The sequence below is a fragment of the Haliotis rubra genome, unplaced genomic scaffold (assembly GCF_003918875.1).
Source record: "Haliotis rubra isolate DU_JTF1 unplaced genomic scaffold, ASM391887v1 Scf38, whole genome shotgun sequence".
NCBI lineage: Eukaryota > Metazoa > Mollusca > Gastropoda > Lepetellida > Haliotidae > Haliotis > Haliotis rubra.
This window is the reverse complement of record NW_025767057.1, coordinates 1,423,138-1,441,533: the sequence shown is the minus strand read 5'-3', so window position 1 is coordinate 1,441,533 and position 18,396 is coordinate 1,423,138. Positions and strand designations below refer to the sequence as shown.

Below are 18,396 nucleotides of genomic sequence, written 5' to 3'. Positions count from 1 at the left end.
CTCTATGCAATATACAAGAAATTGTTATTCATAAAGTTGTATGATTCCTTCTTGACTCACATCTAGAATGCCGATCAAACAATTAACACGCTGGTAACATGTGAATAACTACACCACAAATATACGTGGGTACTGAAGAGCGTCGTCCAGACACGGACTCGTGTTATATACATGAGATTGCATGGAACACATACTGATCTTCATAGTTCGCATGCTCACCACCACGCTGCAGGGTCAGTTAGCGTTGGTCAAGCATACCTGACTGACCACAACTCAGAGTCAGAGAACTACAGTGTTATAGTCTAATCAGTAAATAACTCGGGTTTAAATCCATCTCGTTAAAACAATAAAGGAGTTAATCAAGCCATTTCAGTTTAAAACGAATCATTGCAGCTGAGTGATATCTTTGAACATATACTAAAGAAAAGTGTCATGTTAATGACAACGTTTGGTCACAAGCTATAGTCGAATCATTGTTTTACCAAAAATATATTTATCGGCAATAGCCAAAACTATGTCAATATCCCCCGCGGCACCTTCGACGTATTGAAGAAACCAGATGACTGAAACAGCTGATTCCGATCCTGTTGTAGGCGTCGGCCATTTCATCCAAGATGGCATACAGTCTTTTGAGAAACAATGACAGTTATATATATTACTGTTGATAAAATATATATTAATGAACAATGTTCACAAGGTACACAAATATGCCATAAGGAGCGTGTTCATTAGACAGAATCATACGCTATACGATTACTGTGACACTTTCAGAGAGGGCAACTATAAAGCCACTAGAGTTAATGGCACAGTAACATCATGTCAGATGAAAAGGAAGTCATACAATGTCTGATTTTTTTTTTCTGGTCCCTTATTATATGATAATGCAAAGAAACCCTGTTTAGGTTTTTTTTCACCGCTATTGGTTGTACATATACTGTCAGAAAAAGACCTAAACTTTATATGATCTTCAGTAATAATAAATGTGTGAAATTGAATACTGCATCTTTCAATACATATTCATGAAGAAATCCATTCTACGTTGAAGATTCTACAGCAAAGTAACAATCCTGACCTGCCATGGACCGGTTGTCTAAGTCTGAAATCACGCCAGCAAGACAATCATATTTTGTTGGTGGTATTCAGGTTCATCTCTATAGCATAAACGTCCAAGACCCCTATTTCCAAACTGTTACCATTAAACTCGTCTAACTACATATATATACAATTGCATCCATTTTTCCCTTCACGACTTCAGTTACATTTTGTTCTGACAAACCCTTGCAATACTTTGCATGTTTGGGGTCCACTGGTAGTGCTCTTGAAATTTCCGAAATTTTCGTCATCAAGCTGAAAAAAGTGAAAACAGGTTCTCTGCAGTGTAAGGGACCATGCACCAGTAACAACATGTATAAGGGATTATTAGTATCAACCCTGTTTATTGCAACTGCACTTGCCACAGCTGGCATACCGGATCTGGAATCTTGCTTAATGCACCTTTTACACGGTTCAACAAAATGTCCACGTGTAATGAGTTGACACACATGTGCTCATTGTAAGATCTCGAACGAAACAGAACATGAGACAACGGTACTTAGAGTAATGGCATATGCTGTGTTTAAACGTACATTTAAACACGATAGTGTTTCCCAAACAGATCTGAACATGTTCACTTGTACTTTGCTTTGTGTAGAAACCAGACAAATACATTAAAATATTTTTATTCATTGTGTATATGCATGCTAGAACATTACTGACCGTTCTGTCGCAATGGTGCATGTGTCTATGAATACATTACTGATTTATTCGTTTTCACCGTCTTAGTTGGACTGGAATACTACAGTGTTGTGAGTATGCTCGATATACAGCTGATATAATTCAGGAACCTCTCACTTCACTGTCTCACCTAATCCAATGGAGTGATCTAATCTTTGTGATGGAATTTCCCATTTAACTTATATGCACAGTGACAGAGCGTGAAGACGAAAGAGAGATAGTCTGAAGAGAACAAATATTGAATCTGAAATACGGAATGCCATGACATTTGGTTATGTAACAACGAACAAGGTAACCGTGAATTAATTTTTCACTTAAGCTACTGACGTAAGCCCGATATCAAATTAAAGCGAATGTTGTGCCCAATAATCGTATATACAATGACAGTGATGTACAGCTTGTACGGGATGTTATTAGATTCCAAACGCCTACGCTACAGTGGTTTGTTTCATAGCTCAGTCAAGATAACCATCAACAGTGTCGCCATTTTATGTCTCTATCATGTTACAGCAATAAAAGCAAAAATTGCACCATGTGTTACTAAACATATCAAGCAAAAATAATATACCATAGACATGGAACGAAATAATCGACTCTCTCCTATACTTGAAATTCAAAGTGGGTGTGCGTGTGAGTGTTTTTGTGGTTGTTTGTGTGAGTCTGTGTGTGTTGGTGGTGGTGGTGGGTGGCGGAGAGAGTCGCTTTGGGCATCGTTACCCGATTTCCTGTACAATTCCAATGGCATAAATCTTGAGTATTCTTCAAAACGGGAGGGTTGTTGGTACAGTACCTATTCTGGATTGGCGAGTAAGTCTTGCTCGCTTCGAAGTTAATATTTCTGTCATTTGTCTCAAGAATATATAGCTTTGTAATCAACAGGTTTATTTGACATATGAAATGACGTCAAATGATTGTCATGTTTACTTTATCTCGTCAGTTGTATAAACATGGCGGCTTTGGAAAACGTTGTTGACGTTGGCGTGTGTATCAAAGCAAGCAAGCATGGTAACCTCGATCACAGTCATAGGCGGATCTAGAAATTATCAAGGTGGGGTTCGAACCCCCCAACCCCACCTTGGCCCTGCCATTGAAAAACATTAACTTCAATGTGGTCTTTAGTCATTTTTAAAAAAAAGGGGGGACTCGAACCCCCTGAACTCCCCCTCTGGATCCGCAACTGAGTCAATATGTCTGCAAGAGATATTTCAAAAACACTTATAAGTAGGTATAGCTACCATTTTAGCATTTGGGAACATGTAATGGATCAATGAAAACTTTGGTACATTGAACAGTGGGCGTGTTTAGCATTTTCTTCACAACTCTCCAAGCTTTCATCAACATACGTTTCCATCTTCATGAGAAATCTGCTCAATGCAAAGTCGGCTGTACAAATCCAAGCCATCAGCATGTGTTTATGAATCACTGTCAGATAGTCATGACACTATTGCGGAATTTTTAGACAGATCCAGATCGAAACTGGCAGATGGCGCTATTTACTGACCAAAAGTTGTATACAATGTAAACATGGATGACTGTTCCTGCATTGGTTCATTGAAAATAAGTTACAATATCTTTTGATTTTCAATAACTGTATATGTGTCATTTTGAGTTCGGAAATTGTCGACAAAATATGTGAGCGTGTGAAGCATTTCCTTCACTCTCCCGACTTCCTTTCTGGCTCGAGAATTGTCGTCTTCTTGTGATTTAATTCACCATCGCTTCTCATTTGGGCACATTGGCTAATTGGTCGGGTCAGGTCACAGTCACACATAAGGCCTGAGCCCGGAGGTATTTCCTAATCTTTTCCTTATATTATCGCTCCTTATGTCATTGTGCTGTAATGAAGCCATTATTATACATGCCCTTAACAGTTCAGGAAATGGCCTACTGTGTGTTATTTGACATTACTATTTGTTTAAGATAGGTATATAATTATTATGTTTTTTTCGTAAATTCTTAACCAAGGTAAAGAATATTCAATAATACAGTAATAGTTACTGTTGTGGTCATTTGTTTTGTATAGGAAATATTTTTTATTATTATTTTTTTTCTCTCAACTTGATCATGGTTGTTAATCACTCAGTCTTGTGATTTGCTATTGGATTTGAGTTTTCTAACCTGAACACATAGAACATCGTTCAGCAAGGATTCATTTTATTTTAAAACGTTCCGTATTTGATTTCTTATAATATTTTGTTGATTTAAAAATTTGAAGATCTATTTAATTAATATACTAAATATCCTCTCTGTACTTATTCAGAACTCCATCATGCTGATAAAGGACAACGTCAGGCGCCTTCAAGGCGTCGTCCCTCACACCACCACCCTCCCCGACGGCCGCCTTGTCATCATCGACACCATGAGCGACTCCCAGTTGTCGGAAACATTCGGCCTCATCCAAGCTGCAGCCCAGAGTGGCAATGGTTTTGGGGTGGATGAATACTCCTCAGAGAAGGAATTCCGTGAAGACATCGATGGCAGCTTCAACTTCGCCATAATGAGCAAGGACACTGGGGAAAGCATGCGAGTATTACGGTGACTCTTGTAAAGAGATCAATATTTATATACATGGTAAACAGTTTTGTAACACTCCAGAATTGTCATAATATCAAGTACATTTAATGCAAAGAAGTTTATCCAAATCTCAATTTTATATAGCTTACTATCTGGATCAACTGACCCTCAAGGAATAATTTATTGCAAATCTAAACGCCACCCCCATTTCGCCTGCGAAAAAACTAGTTATCGCATAGAAGCAAAACACTGACTCTCACTTTGTTGTGTTGACCTTAACAAGTCCGTTCATTTTTAAGATTCTGGCATACAATCATCAAATGTTAATAACCAAGCATTATCTGATCATTGACAGTATCAGACTTGACTGACTGAGTATGGTTTTACGGCGTTTTTAGCAATATTCCAGCAATATCACGGCGGGGACACCAGAAATGAGCTTCACAAATTGTACCCATATGGGGAATCGAACCCGGGCCTTCGGCGTGACGAGCGAACGCTTTAACCACTAGGCTAACCCACCGCCCGACAGTATCAGAAGTTGAATATGACTTTGAGGTATTGTGTTCCATTCTTGATGAAGGGTCTGTTCTAGTACATCAGGATTTTGTACTGGATTATCTCTCTGGCTTGTGTAGTCGTACTGCTGTGAGCGCTGGGGACAACAAAGGACGAGTGTAGGCGATTTCGAACCGTTCTGTTGGACAAGCGAAGATGTGGAAGCCACTCTCTTTTATACACGCCTCTTGACATGACCGGATGAAGTCTTGTGAAGCTGAGAAGGGTTGCGTCCGCCCTAGGTGTTGTCACCCATGGTCGACCTGAAACCTGACGTCATAAACTTCATTAATTTGCTGGTGTTTTCTGGCCAATCGGCATATAGTCGATGTATGACAACCTTCATATCTTGCCGTAGCCCCCAATGACATGTCAGCATTCCCCATACCAAAACCTTGCCATCTTTGAGCAGTTGTCAGTTGAGGAGGCCCACAACAACGGAGGTATCAACACTGAACCTGAAGAACAAGTTACTGGAACTTAATACTTGCTATATGACGGTTACGCGTATCGCTAGTGATGCTCGCCTTTTACGTAGAACATGCATACCTAACATCAATGTATGGTGCACCTGAAGGTCAGAATAATCATACAAACAAACCTAGTCATGTCTATTAATATTAATGGCTATATGGGCTTTAAACATCATAGTTGTTGCGATGCTTTTGTCCATGTGTATATAGGTTGGGTCAGCAATGTGGCCTTATTGGCTTACATCGGATTGGAGTAGAAATGTGCTATAGGAAACCATTGTTCACACATTTGTTATGTATAAAACAATATAAAACAATTGGTAAATCAATGTGTAGAAGTTTCTATATTTTCACTTTGACTCAAATGTGATTTGGAATCAGGATTACCTGACAGACAATCCAGCCCAGAATAACTCTTAGAATAGAACCGTGTCACCTTGGATATTTAGCCTTGGCTTGACCACAGATGTTAGTAATAGTCTAGTATCATCATTAGTTTGACTGCCAATAATACTGCTGCTATATTTTATACTGCCATTGAATTTGTACTTTCGCTTGTATTGTCACCCTGCTGCGTACTGCCGAGGTAATTACTCCTCAGTAATTTGTATTGATTAGGAAACCGAGTTAATATTATGTTTAACATTCTTTCGCTGCTTCTTTGTGTGACTTTGAATTATTTTTCGAACCGATTTTCGGTTTAACCTATTTTAACAATTTGGAAATCAACATATAACACCTTATATGTTAGTCTGCAACATAGAGAATAAACTTAATTTCAGCAAAATGATTTGACTATTATCACTTTATTGTAATTGCACGCAAGATGTAAAATGGGAATATCTGTTACCACAGGTGCCACTCATTAACTCATCACCAAATATATTGCATTAAATAAAAATCGATGTTGCTTTCCAGGGGAATCGTATTCAGGTACACTCCGACAGAGGAACGGGTGGCGTCCCAGAATAATACCAGGTTAGAATCTTAAATCTAACCAAGAATGCAATCGTTGTATGTGTTACGTGAACGTTCAACGTACTTCCTGCAACATAATCCGAGTAATACTGTGCAAGGTAGGGTAAATCCAATCAAAACCTATTCTGTATAGCATACATTTTCGACAACAAATTGTGCCATGTTGCCCCAGCGAAACTGCATAAAGGCATGCTGATCTTCATCTTAACCACCCGCGGTTCTCAATCTACGTGACCCCGAGAGGTCATTTAGCGCAGGTCAAGCAGCATTGTCTCCCCATGGCTCCGTGCAGTCAGGGCAACATAAAAGGAGGCAGAAAGGTTCTGTGTAGAATACTTCGGATCCTATGATGACGGGCTGAAGTTTAACCATATCCAGATTTTAGATGCTCATTTAGACAACTCGTGACGACCCGTTATAGTCGAGAAAACTATAGCGATGTCTACAGAAGCATGTGTCCTGGGCAATCTCACATATAAAACAACCTGAAACTTTATGTACGCGCCATTCTCTCTCTGCCCAGATTCACATTTTACCTCTGTAGACTTTGTTGTGTCTCGAGGTGAGTGGTTATTTCACGTATTACCTGACAGGAAAGAAACCCAGGTTGTATGTGTTAACTACTTAGGCGTCATCCACCCAGTAGTGAGTGGTTATTTCATGTATTACCTGACAGGAAAGAAACCCAGGTTACATGTGTTAACTACTTAGGCGTCATCCACCCAGTAGTGAGTGGTTATTTCATGTATTACCTGACAGGAAAGAAACCCAGGTTGTATGTGTTAACTACTTAGGCGTCCCCACCCAGTAGTGAGTGGTTATTTCACGTATTACCTGACAGGAAAGAAACCCAGGTTACATGTGTTAACTACTTAGGCGTCACCCACCCAGTAGTGAGTGGTTATTTCACGTATTACCTGACAGGAAAGAAACCCAGGTTATATGTGTTAACTACTTAGGCATCCCCCACCCAGTAGTGAGTGGTTATTTCACGTATTACCTGACAGGAAAGAAACCCAGGTTATATGTGTTAACTACTTAGGCATCCCCCACCCAGTAGTGAGTGGTTATTTCACGTATTACCTGACAGGAAAGAAACCCAGGTTATATGTGTTAACTACTTAGGCGTCCCCCACCCAGTAGTGAGTGGTTATTTCACGTATTACCTGACAGGAAAGAAACCCAGGTTACATGTGTTAACTACTTAGGCGTCCCCCACCCAGTAGTGAGTGGTTATTTCACGTATTACCTGACAGGAAAGAAACCCAGGTTATATGTGTTAACTACTTAGGCGTCCCCCACCCAGTAGTGAGTGGTTATTTCACGTATTACCTGACAGGAAAGAAACCCAGGTTATATGTGTTAACTACTTAGGCATCCCCCACCCAGTAGTGAGTGGTTATTTCACGTATTACCTGACAGGAAAGAAACCCAGGTTATATGTGTTAACTACTTAGGCGTCCCCACCCAGTAGTGAGTGGTTATTTCACGTATTACCTGACAGGAAAGAAACCCAGGTTATATGTGTTAACTACTTAGGCGTCCCCCACCCAGTAGTGAGTGGTTATTTCACGTATTACCTGACAGGAAAGAAACCCAGGTTACATGTGTTAACTACTTAGGCGTCATCCACCCAGTAGTGAGTGGTTATTTCACGTATTATCTGACAGGAAAGAAACCCAGGTTATATGTGTTAACTACTTAAGCGTCATCCACAGAGTAGTGGTTATTTCACGTATTACCTGACAGGAAAGAAACCCAGGTTACATGTGTTAACTACTTAGGCGTCACCCACGAAATAGTGAGAGGGTATTTCATGGATCACCTGACAGGAACGTAACCCAGTTTGTAGGCGTTAACTGTTTAGGTAACATTCACCGAATATGGCATGGTGTTCCTAATAACAAGGATCATATTGAGGGTGAATCTGAGATTCGAACCCACGATCCGTTCTTTTACGGGCAAAGGTCTGTTCGGCGAATGATATGGCCAGATGCACTGGATTCATCGTGACCCTGTCATCCTATGGAGAATCACCAATTACTTATACAAGTACAGCAATCACAGATGTTGATGATGGTGCATCTTGGGTATGAGTATTCAAGTAGAATTTAAACAAAAACAGGCAAATATTTTTCTTGGTAATTCATTTATTCTTTCTATTGCAAGACTAACAAATACTGTTGCGTGAACAATACACTTCTCATTGCACATTTCTACTACTGTCCGATCTTAACCAGTCCATAAGGCGACCCGGTTGACCCAGCGTACCTAAATACTGAGCAGGCTCCACTGACCAAACTGGACAGTGGACGAAAGCGGAACTGGGATTCTTCGTACCGGAAGGGGCTCCTTCTCAGTGCTATCTGCAGATCATACAGAAAGCACGTTGTTGTGACGTCAACACAGCCGTGATGACGTGTACACTACGTAGAGACGTAATGGAGATAAAGCCATGGAAGGAAAGTCAACAGTTTATGGATTGAAATCTTTGTAAAAGATGATTGAGCTGACAATGGATCCATCTTTCATCTTGCCACCCATGGGAAGACAACCAACTTGGGTGAATCCACCAACATTCTCGATGATTTTGATCATGGCGCGGTTGTTGCTGAAAGTGTCCACATACATTCCCACGAAGTTCAAATCTTGAGCAAAGTCCACACACATTTGGAGACAAAACTCGCCGATTCTCTTGCCTCTCTCTGATTTCTTGACAATGATGAAGGGGTCGGCAACGCTGTTGCAGCCACGGTAATACTTGCTGATAGCCAGCATGAATGCAGCAACCATTTCCCCAGTGTCCTTGCTCATTATGGCGAAGTTGAAACTGCCATCGATGTCTTCACGGAATTCCTTCTCTGAGGAGTATTCATCCACCCCAAAACCATTGCCACTCTGGGCTGCAGCTTGGATGAGGCCGAATGTTTCTGACAACTGGGAGTCGCTCATGGTGTCGATGATGACAAGGCGGCCGTCGGGGAGGGTGGTGGTGTGAGGGACGACGCCAGGAAGGCGCCTGACTTTGTCGACTTTGTCATTTATCAGCATGATGGAGTTCTGGAAAATAAAGAGAGGATATTTAGAATAATATTAAATAGATATTCAATTGAATAAAGCAACAAAATATTATAAGAAACAAATACTGAATGTATTAAATACAATGTATCCTCGCATAGCACTTTAATATTGATACAACTTTGAACAACACAAAAGGTTTTTAATGAACAATACAGAACTGGGCTACCCCTTGTTTCATCAGGACACAATGACATACAGGGCGGTATAATGTCAATAGCTGCGGGCTGATCAACACTCGCGAGGCATACCGAAAGTGGACCGGCCCTAGGCCTTGTGTGTGACTGTGACCTGACCCGACCAATTAGCCAATGTGCCCAATTGAGGAGCAATTGTGAATGAAATCTCAAGAATACGACACTTCTCAAGCAGAAAAGGAAGTCGGGAGAGTTGTGAAGGAAATGCTTAACACGCTCACAGTTTTTGTCGACAATTTCCGTACTCAAAATGACACATTCACAGTTATTGAAAATTAGAAGATATTGTAACTTATATTCTATGAACCTGTACAGGAACAGTTTTCCATGTTTATATTGTATACAGTTTCTATAATCTGGGGTAAGGAAATAGCGCCAGCTGTCAGTCACGGTCTAAATCTTTCTAAACATTCTGCAACAGTGTCATGACTATCTGACAGTGATTCATAAACACATGCGGGTGGCTTGTTGGATTCGTATAGTCGATATTTCTCAAATATATGGAAGGGATTTTGTTGCTTATATTTAAGTCCTTTACAATGGTAGAAGGTTAAGGCATCATCCCCGATGGGTCAGTGTTGCACCTTTTATCGAGAGTGGCTGACGACAGACCGTGAATCAGGCGAGACGTTGCTGTTGCGTCATGCGTGACTCATTGAGACTCAAGTCAGACACTGATAATGGACTAATATGGACATGCTGCATTGTCTTTATCTCCGCGGAAGCCAGTGTCAATTTATCAAGCAAAGTCTAATTAAAAAACATTCAAGAGAGTTGATAAATTTCAAATTTTCCACCATATATTGGATATGATTTCTGCCGATAAATTAAGAATTAAATTACGTTTTAATTAAGGAGCAAATTAAACGGTAACGGCTGTGAAAATTAGTTAACATTGATTTTATTGTTTATGGGTTATAGGAAGACAACGAACTGCTAGTCGGCGCAATGTGTCCGCATGTCAAATGCTTGCCACGTTATTGATTATGGCGTGGATATATTGAGCGCTGACTAATACACCGTACGGCTTCGGCGAAGCATATCAACGCGCGCAATCCACAAGCTACGGACAATACAGAATATCAGGCAAGTAGCCAAATATATTCTTGGCAGTCAACTGACAAAAGGAACCTGACTGGTCAAACGTGTGGCGAACGCACACATGTTGACCACATGCTGTTTTAACTATGTATGGTCCATCGCGCTACCATATTCACCGACCTGAGGTACACTTGACATGCATTGCTGGAGTGAGCCAAGCGAGAAGAAACACAATTTACTCTCAAATAATAAATATTGAACTGACCTATTTACATATGAGGGTGAAATTGTGTATTTAGTTCAACTTGACCGTACAGTCATTGATATGGAAAATATCAACATTTACATGTGCAGTGTAAATATTCACACATGATGCAATAAAGGTAGATATACTTACTTATAAGAGTTCTGCAATCTGTTGATAATCCTCTGTATATACTTGAGTACACTTGTCAGGTGAATGGACACAGTGAGGTTGTAGGAAGGCTTGTTGTCAGAGCTGTTTCTAATCTCTCTCACAGTCAGGAGAAAAGTGTGACGAAATCCTGGATCGCTTGCTCTTTTATACACAGACCGGTAAACGGCGGAATGTCAGAGGTCAATCTCAGAACGAGGCTGGATGCGCAACAATCAACACTCGCAGCCGTCTGAGCTGACATCTACAAAAGACGAAATGCAGTAAACATGCTTCTCGCGGGGCGTCATGCGGAATTTGCCACAGTGTCAAACAGACCTGTTATTTGCCAAACTAAATATCGCTGTGACAAAACATAATATCGCCTTGTTTATTATCCGTGGCTGGGGATTCCCCGTAAACGATCCAGGCGCCGAGCAGCCATGGGCCTGATGTTGAGAACAAGGAGTGATTTAACCACCAGGACAGTTGACAAGACATTCTCGCACAGGGCTTTCATTGTATATGTTATATACTTAATATGACAAGCTATGCATTAACTGTACCATTACATGATAAAATAAACTGTTAGTGAGGGGATTACAAAAGAAATGTTAAAATGTCAGCCGTCAACTGTAAAAGTGTCACAAGCCATATTGTAGTGAGAGATGCGAGTATGATTTTACGTCGCTTTTTACAGTATTTCCAGGATAAACTGTCACGGACGGAGGCACCAGAAATATACTCCACACACTGAACCCTTGACTGACTGTATAGTTTTACGCCACTTTGGCAATATTATAGCAATATCACGGCGGGGGACACCAGAAATGGGCTTCACACTTTGTACCCATGTGGGGAATCTACCCAGGGATTCGGCGTGACGAGCGAACGCTTGAACCATTAAATCTCCTCACAGACCCGTTTGAACCCTTGAGAGAACCCGGTCATTCGTTGTGACGAACGCTTTCACAACTAGCCCGCCCCTGTTTAAGTATTATGTACAATATTGTGTAATCGGGCTGGTGTCGACGCGTTCAGTGTTATATCAAGTCATTGGCTAGATAGGGTGAGGTGAGGTGAGGTGGAATTGGGTTGTACGTCGTGCTTGAGAATATTTCGCTCATATGACGACGTGCATGAGTGTGTATGTGCGGCTGCTTGTACTAGCCCAGACTGAAGCTGATTTTATAGTGCTAGCCCACTGAGATACCATGCCGCAGTGAAGCATGAATACCCTATAGCTACTCAGACACATTATACTGACTCCGAGCCGACCAGTCCTTGTTGCACCCATTAATGCCGAGCGCCAGGCAGGGACCAACATCGGGGGTCGGGGATCGAACCCGCGACCTTCCGCTCTCCATGCGGACGCTCTAACCACTACACCACGGAGGCGGTCTGGATAGATAGGGACGGCTGCAGGGTTCTGAACCTAACTGTGAGAAACCGCTCAATACTTTTTAACACAGTGCAGACATTTCTCATTTCTGATATCTATTCCGGCGTGCCTGATTATGATTCAGTGTGTGCCATAATTCTTTGTTAGATTCAATTCCACATTTGGATTATTTGCTGCATAGCCTTAGAATGCCCACAAATTCATTACAGCTGATATTAGTAATGAACTTCTGGTGGAATGGTTTTTCCTCCGCCATCGAGTTCTCCTCAGTTTAAACTTTTATCGCTACTTAAAAATTAGTACTTACAGGAAATGAGTGAGGCATCTCTCTTTTATCAGAAAAAAGTAGTCTGAGTGGAAGCAAGCATTTGTGTTTGTTATTGTCTGGTGTAACCTAGTGTTGACACTGAAAAACATCAAAATGATTCAATCACCAGTCGTGATATTACAGTGTATCAGGGCCAGTTACTTGGACATTGAAGAGGTGAGGTTTTGAGTGACCTTCATTGGAGATCGTCATCCGTGAAATCTGCTTCACTGTGTATTGAACCAAACCATGTGTTTGTACGACATGTACAAAAGAGCTTATGACCAAATAAGCAACGACGAATAATGAAGTATGTTATTGTCTAAAATTAAGGTCAAGACCATTCACCACAAAACGTGTAACATTGCATTGCATTAAACATGTGTTTTTCGAAGCGACAATAAATTTCTGCTTAGCGTTACAAATTTCTGTATCATCAGCACCTATTTACGGAGTACCGTGAAGCAGAGATCATACCAGGTGTTTGCGATTTCCCGACTCACGGTAGACACCAGTTACAAACAAACGCAAAGGCAGGTCAGTGTGTTCACCTGAAACACGGGGACTTGTGGCACAAGTAAAGAGTGAGTGAGTGATATTCCAGCTATATGGCGGCCGTCTGTAAATAATCGAGTCAGGACCAGACAATCCAGTGATCAACAACATGAGCATCGATCTGCACAATTGGGACAAATGTGTCAACCAAGCCAGTGAGCCTGACCACCCGATCCCATTAGTCGCCTCTTACGACAAGCGTGGGTTACTGAAGATCAATTCTAACCCGGACCTTCACGGGTTCACAAGTAAAGAGGGGAAGTTGGATCAGGTATATCAGCTGTTGGAACAACTTCACAGCAAGAGTCCCTCCCTCTCATCTTGGTAAAATATAGACTGATTGATTTTCCTCGAATATTCTGAAAGGTGTCAAAGACTGGATCTGCTGGAGTTTTACTCGAGATGAAGTTATCCTTCTTGTCATGAGGTCTTCCGGTTAATTCTTGTCAGTCTGAAAATATTTTAAAAGATCTTAACGTGAAAGAAATGGTTTCTTCCACTGGCCTCTTTCTTCAGTTTCAGATGAGTAAATCAGTGGATGGGATCTGGTGTAAGATCATTCTGAACGATGTGATAAATTAAAAAATCTGTGGTAATTTGCCTTGTTTCTACTTTGACTTCATAATGAATAAGATCCTCAAGGAGGGAGCACAGTGGTTTCCTTTGCGTAGTGAGTTGCTTCGTAATGTCATATACCAAAATGTCAAATAGATGCAAACTATATGAATTAATGAAAAAGGAGGTTACCCATACATCTGACATGGATATCACAGTCTGCTTTCATAGTGTCCTGCTCCCATTGCTTGGCCTATGGTGTGACTGTGATGATTGATTTACACGACTGTGCACATATACTGTCAACAACAGTGGTGTAAATTCCATTTCGGGGTGATACTCCATTCACCATGTGCTATGAGTTTCTTGCAAGCGCCAATCCCTTTTCAATTATACATTTTTACATGCGGCGTCTGTCATATCAGGAACGGCTACGTGCAATTTGCCTGCTGGAAGTAGGAACGAGAGCATTGTGTCACGAGACGATAGAGCGATAACGTGGTAGACGGATGTCGGTCTGGTCGACCAAGACCAAGATGGGCACACAAGACCATTTCATCAGAACTAATGTGTTGCGTAACTGTGGTCAAGGTGCCTCTGAAATCTGAAATGAGCTTCACAAACCTACAATGTTTTAGAGTGAGTGGACAGAAGATTCGAAATCGGCCACGCAGATGGAACCTGCATGTCCGACGTCCACCAGTTATCCCACGAGTGACGACGTCACATTACTACAGGGCGGCATTTTGGAGAAATATACATGAAGAAAAGCACTTTGATGGAAATTTGATGTCACGTGTTGCGCATGGCACGTGCAATTTGTGCACAATGGATTCACTCACTTTTTGCATGCCTTATGATACCTGTAGTTCACACACCTGATATTGAAAATTGAAGAACGATTGTTTATTCTCCATCCTCCTCTGAATGTTGTGAAAACACGTTAATTTCCACCTAAACTGCCACGTCATGCCACGGCTTACAGAAAATCAGCGTCTCAGCCTCATGGGTATGCTGGAGACTGGAATGGCCCAAAATGAACTGGCCAGACATTTTGGTGTCCATCGAGACACGATCTCATTTCTATGGAGACGCGTTCAACATGATGGGAACACGAGAGATTTAACTCAGACCGGCCGTCCACGCGTGACGTCACGTCAACAAGACAACCACATTCGGCTGATGCATGGAATCGATTCCAGACTGCCAGTTTGACTGCTCGGACCATTCCTGGCTAACTTCCAATCAGTACGGAACCGACTGAGGGAGCAAAACTTCCGGCCCCGACGGCCTGCAATACGCCCAATTTTGCACCGACAGGCACGTCTTGCCTGGTGCAGACAGCATCTATGGTGCAGGAGACAAGATTGGGATGGTGTTTTCTTCACAGAGGAGTCGATATTTCAGCTGGACAACACAGATGGCAGGGTAATGGTTAACAGACGGCGAGGTGAACGGCATGCTGACGCGTGCGTTGTTCAACGTCGACAGTTTGGTGGTTACAGCGTTATGGTATGGGGGGTATCACATCTCAGGATCGGAACAACTTGTCATTGGCAATGGCAATCTAACTGCGATACAGGGATGAGATCACTGGGCGTTATGTGCAGCCTTCACTCAAGGACAGAGACGTATCTTCTCGCTTCAGCAAGATCATGTCATCCACATGTCAATCGTGTTGTCACAGATTTCCTGAGACAACAGAACATTATGGTTCTCACCTAGCCAGCGGTATTCTCCGTACCTGTTCCCTTTCGAGCACGTTTGAGATGAAATGGAGAGACGTTTACGTCAAGCCCAGAATCAGCCATTGACGTTAGCTGAATTGGGACAAACGTGGGTTCAGACATGGAACAACATCCCCCAAGCTTTCTTCAATCGTTTAGTGTCGTCTATGCGTCGTCGTTGTCAAGCCTGCATCAAGGCAAAAAGTGGACACACACAATACTGAATTTGTTAACTGACTTTTGACACCACATGTCTTCAAGGGCGTGTCGCGATGCCTAGTGTCAAATCATACATATTTCGATATCATCCTTTTAACAGTTAAACACTGATTAAGGAAAACACCACAAATAATTTTATTGACTTTTTGCCTTACAAAATGGCATAATACCAAATAATGCACAGTTACCTTATATTTGAAGCTACGTTCATGAATGCTGGATGGTGTAAGCATTGATATTTTCGAGGACCCCGAGAAGCATAACATGTTTAGCACGAACACGATATATTGGAGCTCTTCACTTAGCAACACCTTTAAATAGGCCAGGTGTTAACGTTATTCATATTGAAGTAGAACAATTTTAGAACGATCATGATTTACTTTTACCTTCGATTTGCAGGTGTTTTTCATATTGTTACTTGTTGATTGCCCAGGTGAAAAGGTTAACCATGAATCAGCCCGTACAATAATTTGGTGTGAAACAAACAACAGGCACGTATGCTGAAATAGCGTGGCATTAAAAATAGCGTGGCATTAAAAAAGGCAGTACAATACCAGTTGGGTGTTTATAGCAATAAAGACCGTGATCGTAATATACTCATGCCAATAATGGTTGTCACCCCCCTTCCCACCCCACCCACACCCACACACCCCCTCTCCAATTAAAAAAATTGAAGGGGGTGACAACCATTATTGGCATGAGTATATTTCAGCAACGGTAATCCAAATTGCTAAAAGGGCCGGACAGGGTATGATTCTGACTCACAATGCTGGACTTCACACGCGCACGTACACACGCACACTCACTCACTCAGTAGCTTCGCATGTGTGTGTAGGTTGTATTATAAGCAGAGCAGTTTCAGAATGAACACGATCATTTACATCCGGTTAGCAGGTGTTATTTATGCATAATTTTGGACACTTTCAATGAAGGAAGGTTCATTTACTTAATGTCATGCATTGTTTCTATACACACAAGCGACGCAGTGTCTGTAACGTGCGGGACGTCAATTCCTGGAAGTCAGCATGCAGTGGCCGATACGTTTAATGTCTCCCAGTCTGTGATGAGCAAGCTACGGAAAAGATACCAACAACCCTAGGCGCCCAAGGTGCAAAGGGGGCAAGATCGATCCGAAACCAGGCACTACGACATCGAGCACAAATGGATGAAGCTACAGCAAACTTTCATCAGGCTGTTGGAGAAAATCAGATGATCAGACATCTTCCACATGCAGCTAATCTCCATGCTTGACAGCCATGTGTTATGACACCCCTGACGTCCCAACAGACGTCAGTGGTTTACATAACGTCGAAATATATATAATCGTCGGTGGTTTCGGTATCAGGTTTGACGTTTGACTTCATCGACAGAGGTGATCAGGGCTCTGGTCAATGTCAGTCCTCATTACCGACCCGACGACGGGGGGTCGGTAATGGCATTAGGTGGCATTACTGTGACTTAACTCAACTCCATATTGTGCAAGGGAAAGTCTGTGGACAGTATTATCATGCTGACCGTGCACAGATCATCTATGTTCACCTCCAGCAGCACAAGGTCCATAGAAAGTTGGTTGGTTGGTTGGTTGGTTTCTCGTTTAAGGCCGCACTCAGCAATATTCCAGCTATATGGTGGCGGTCTGTGAATAACTGGGTTTGGACCAGACAATCCAGTGATCAACAGCATGACATCGATCTACGCATTTGGGATACAATGGCGTGTGTCAACCAAGTCAGCGAGCCTGACCACTCGATCACGTTAGTCACCTCTTACGACAAGCATCTATTGCTGAAGACCAACTCTTACCCGGATCTTCACGGGTTCCACAAAAAAGCCATGGCCAACAATGAGCCCAGACCTCCACACTACTGTAATTGTAATTTGGCTTGGACATTATGATCATATACATGAATCATAACTAAGGCCAAAAACATTTTTAAATTATCAGAAAATAGAGGGAAAGCATTGCCGTGGTTTGTATATTAAACATAAAAATAAAAATTAGCCTTTCAAACAATTTAACACAGATCATGTTTCCGTATCTTCAGGTTTGCCATTTCTAATTATAAACGTATTATCTCATCTCGTGACCCGACAGACGTCATATGACTACACGTGTCATCGCCACAGTCAACTCTGTCAGATGACATGATGCGATAAACATTCCAAAGTAAAACACAAATGTTTGTGTGGTATGTATTTTCCTACGATTATGTGCGATTGAGCTGCTTCGGAAGCCATAATGTCATAGAAGAAACCTGAAGGTAGTGAAACATATCACATTTGTTGTTTCAGACACAGAATCTCATTGCTGAAAACGCAGGAGGTAGTTCTCGGTCCGATCATCTTCATTCAGCCAGACCTTCAAATAGACTAGTACGTAGTGACGCAATCACCCAGATACACGTATCGATCTCTTTTTGTTGTGTGTATTTTTAAGAGTGAGAAATGAAGATAACTTTACTCTGCGGTATGCAATATGAAAGTAAAATATCGACGAACTGTAAATAATCAAACCACGAACAAGTGGTTGACAGTATGAACAACCTGGGCACGGTGAAGCATTCAGCATGACAACAATGACCCACCCTGGCCTTTTCCGTCAACTCTTTGGACGAAGATACAGAG

The 18,396-nt window shown here is 41.8% G+C and overlaps 1 protein-coding gene across 1 annotated transcript; it reads right to left on the bottom strand.

Moving 5' to 3' along the window:
* Nucleotides 1-8,428: 8,428 nt before the first annotated feature.
* On the bottom strand, nt 8,429-11,166 carry LOC124286316. Its single transcript, XM_046722677.1, has 2 exons — nt 11,010-11,166; nt 8,429-9,356 (listed from the first exon to the last, which is right to left on the bottom strand). The coding sequence occupies exon 2, from the start codon at nt 9,345-9,347 to the stop codon at nt 8,772-8,774; it is 576 nt and encodes a 191-aa protein (XP_046578633.1). The 5' UTR covers nt 9,348-9,356; nt 11,010-11,166; the 3' UTR covers nt 8,429-8,771.
* Between the last annotated feature and the right edge of the window lie 7,230 nt (nt 11,167-18,396).

Excerpts from the sequence above, each read along its gene's own strand:
- LOC124286316 (XM_046722677.1), bottom strand. The coding sequence starts at position 9,347 with ATGCTGATAAATGACAAAGTCGACAAAGTCAGGCGCCTTCCTGGCGTC.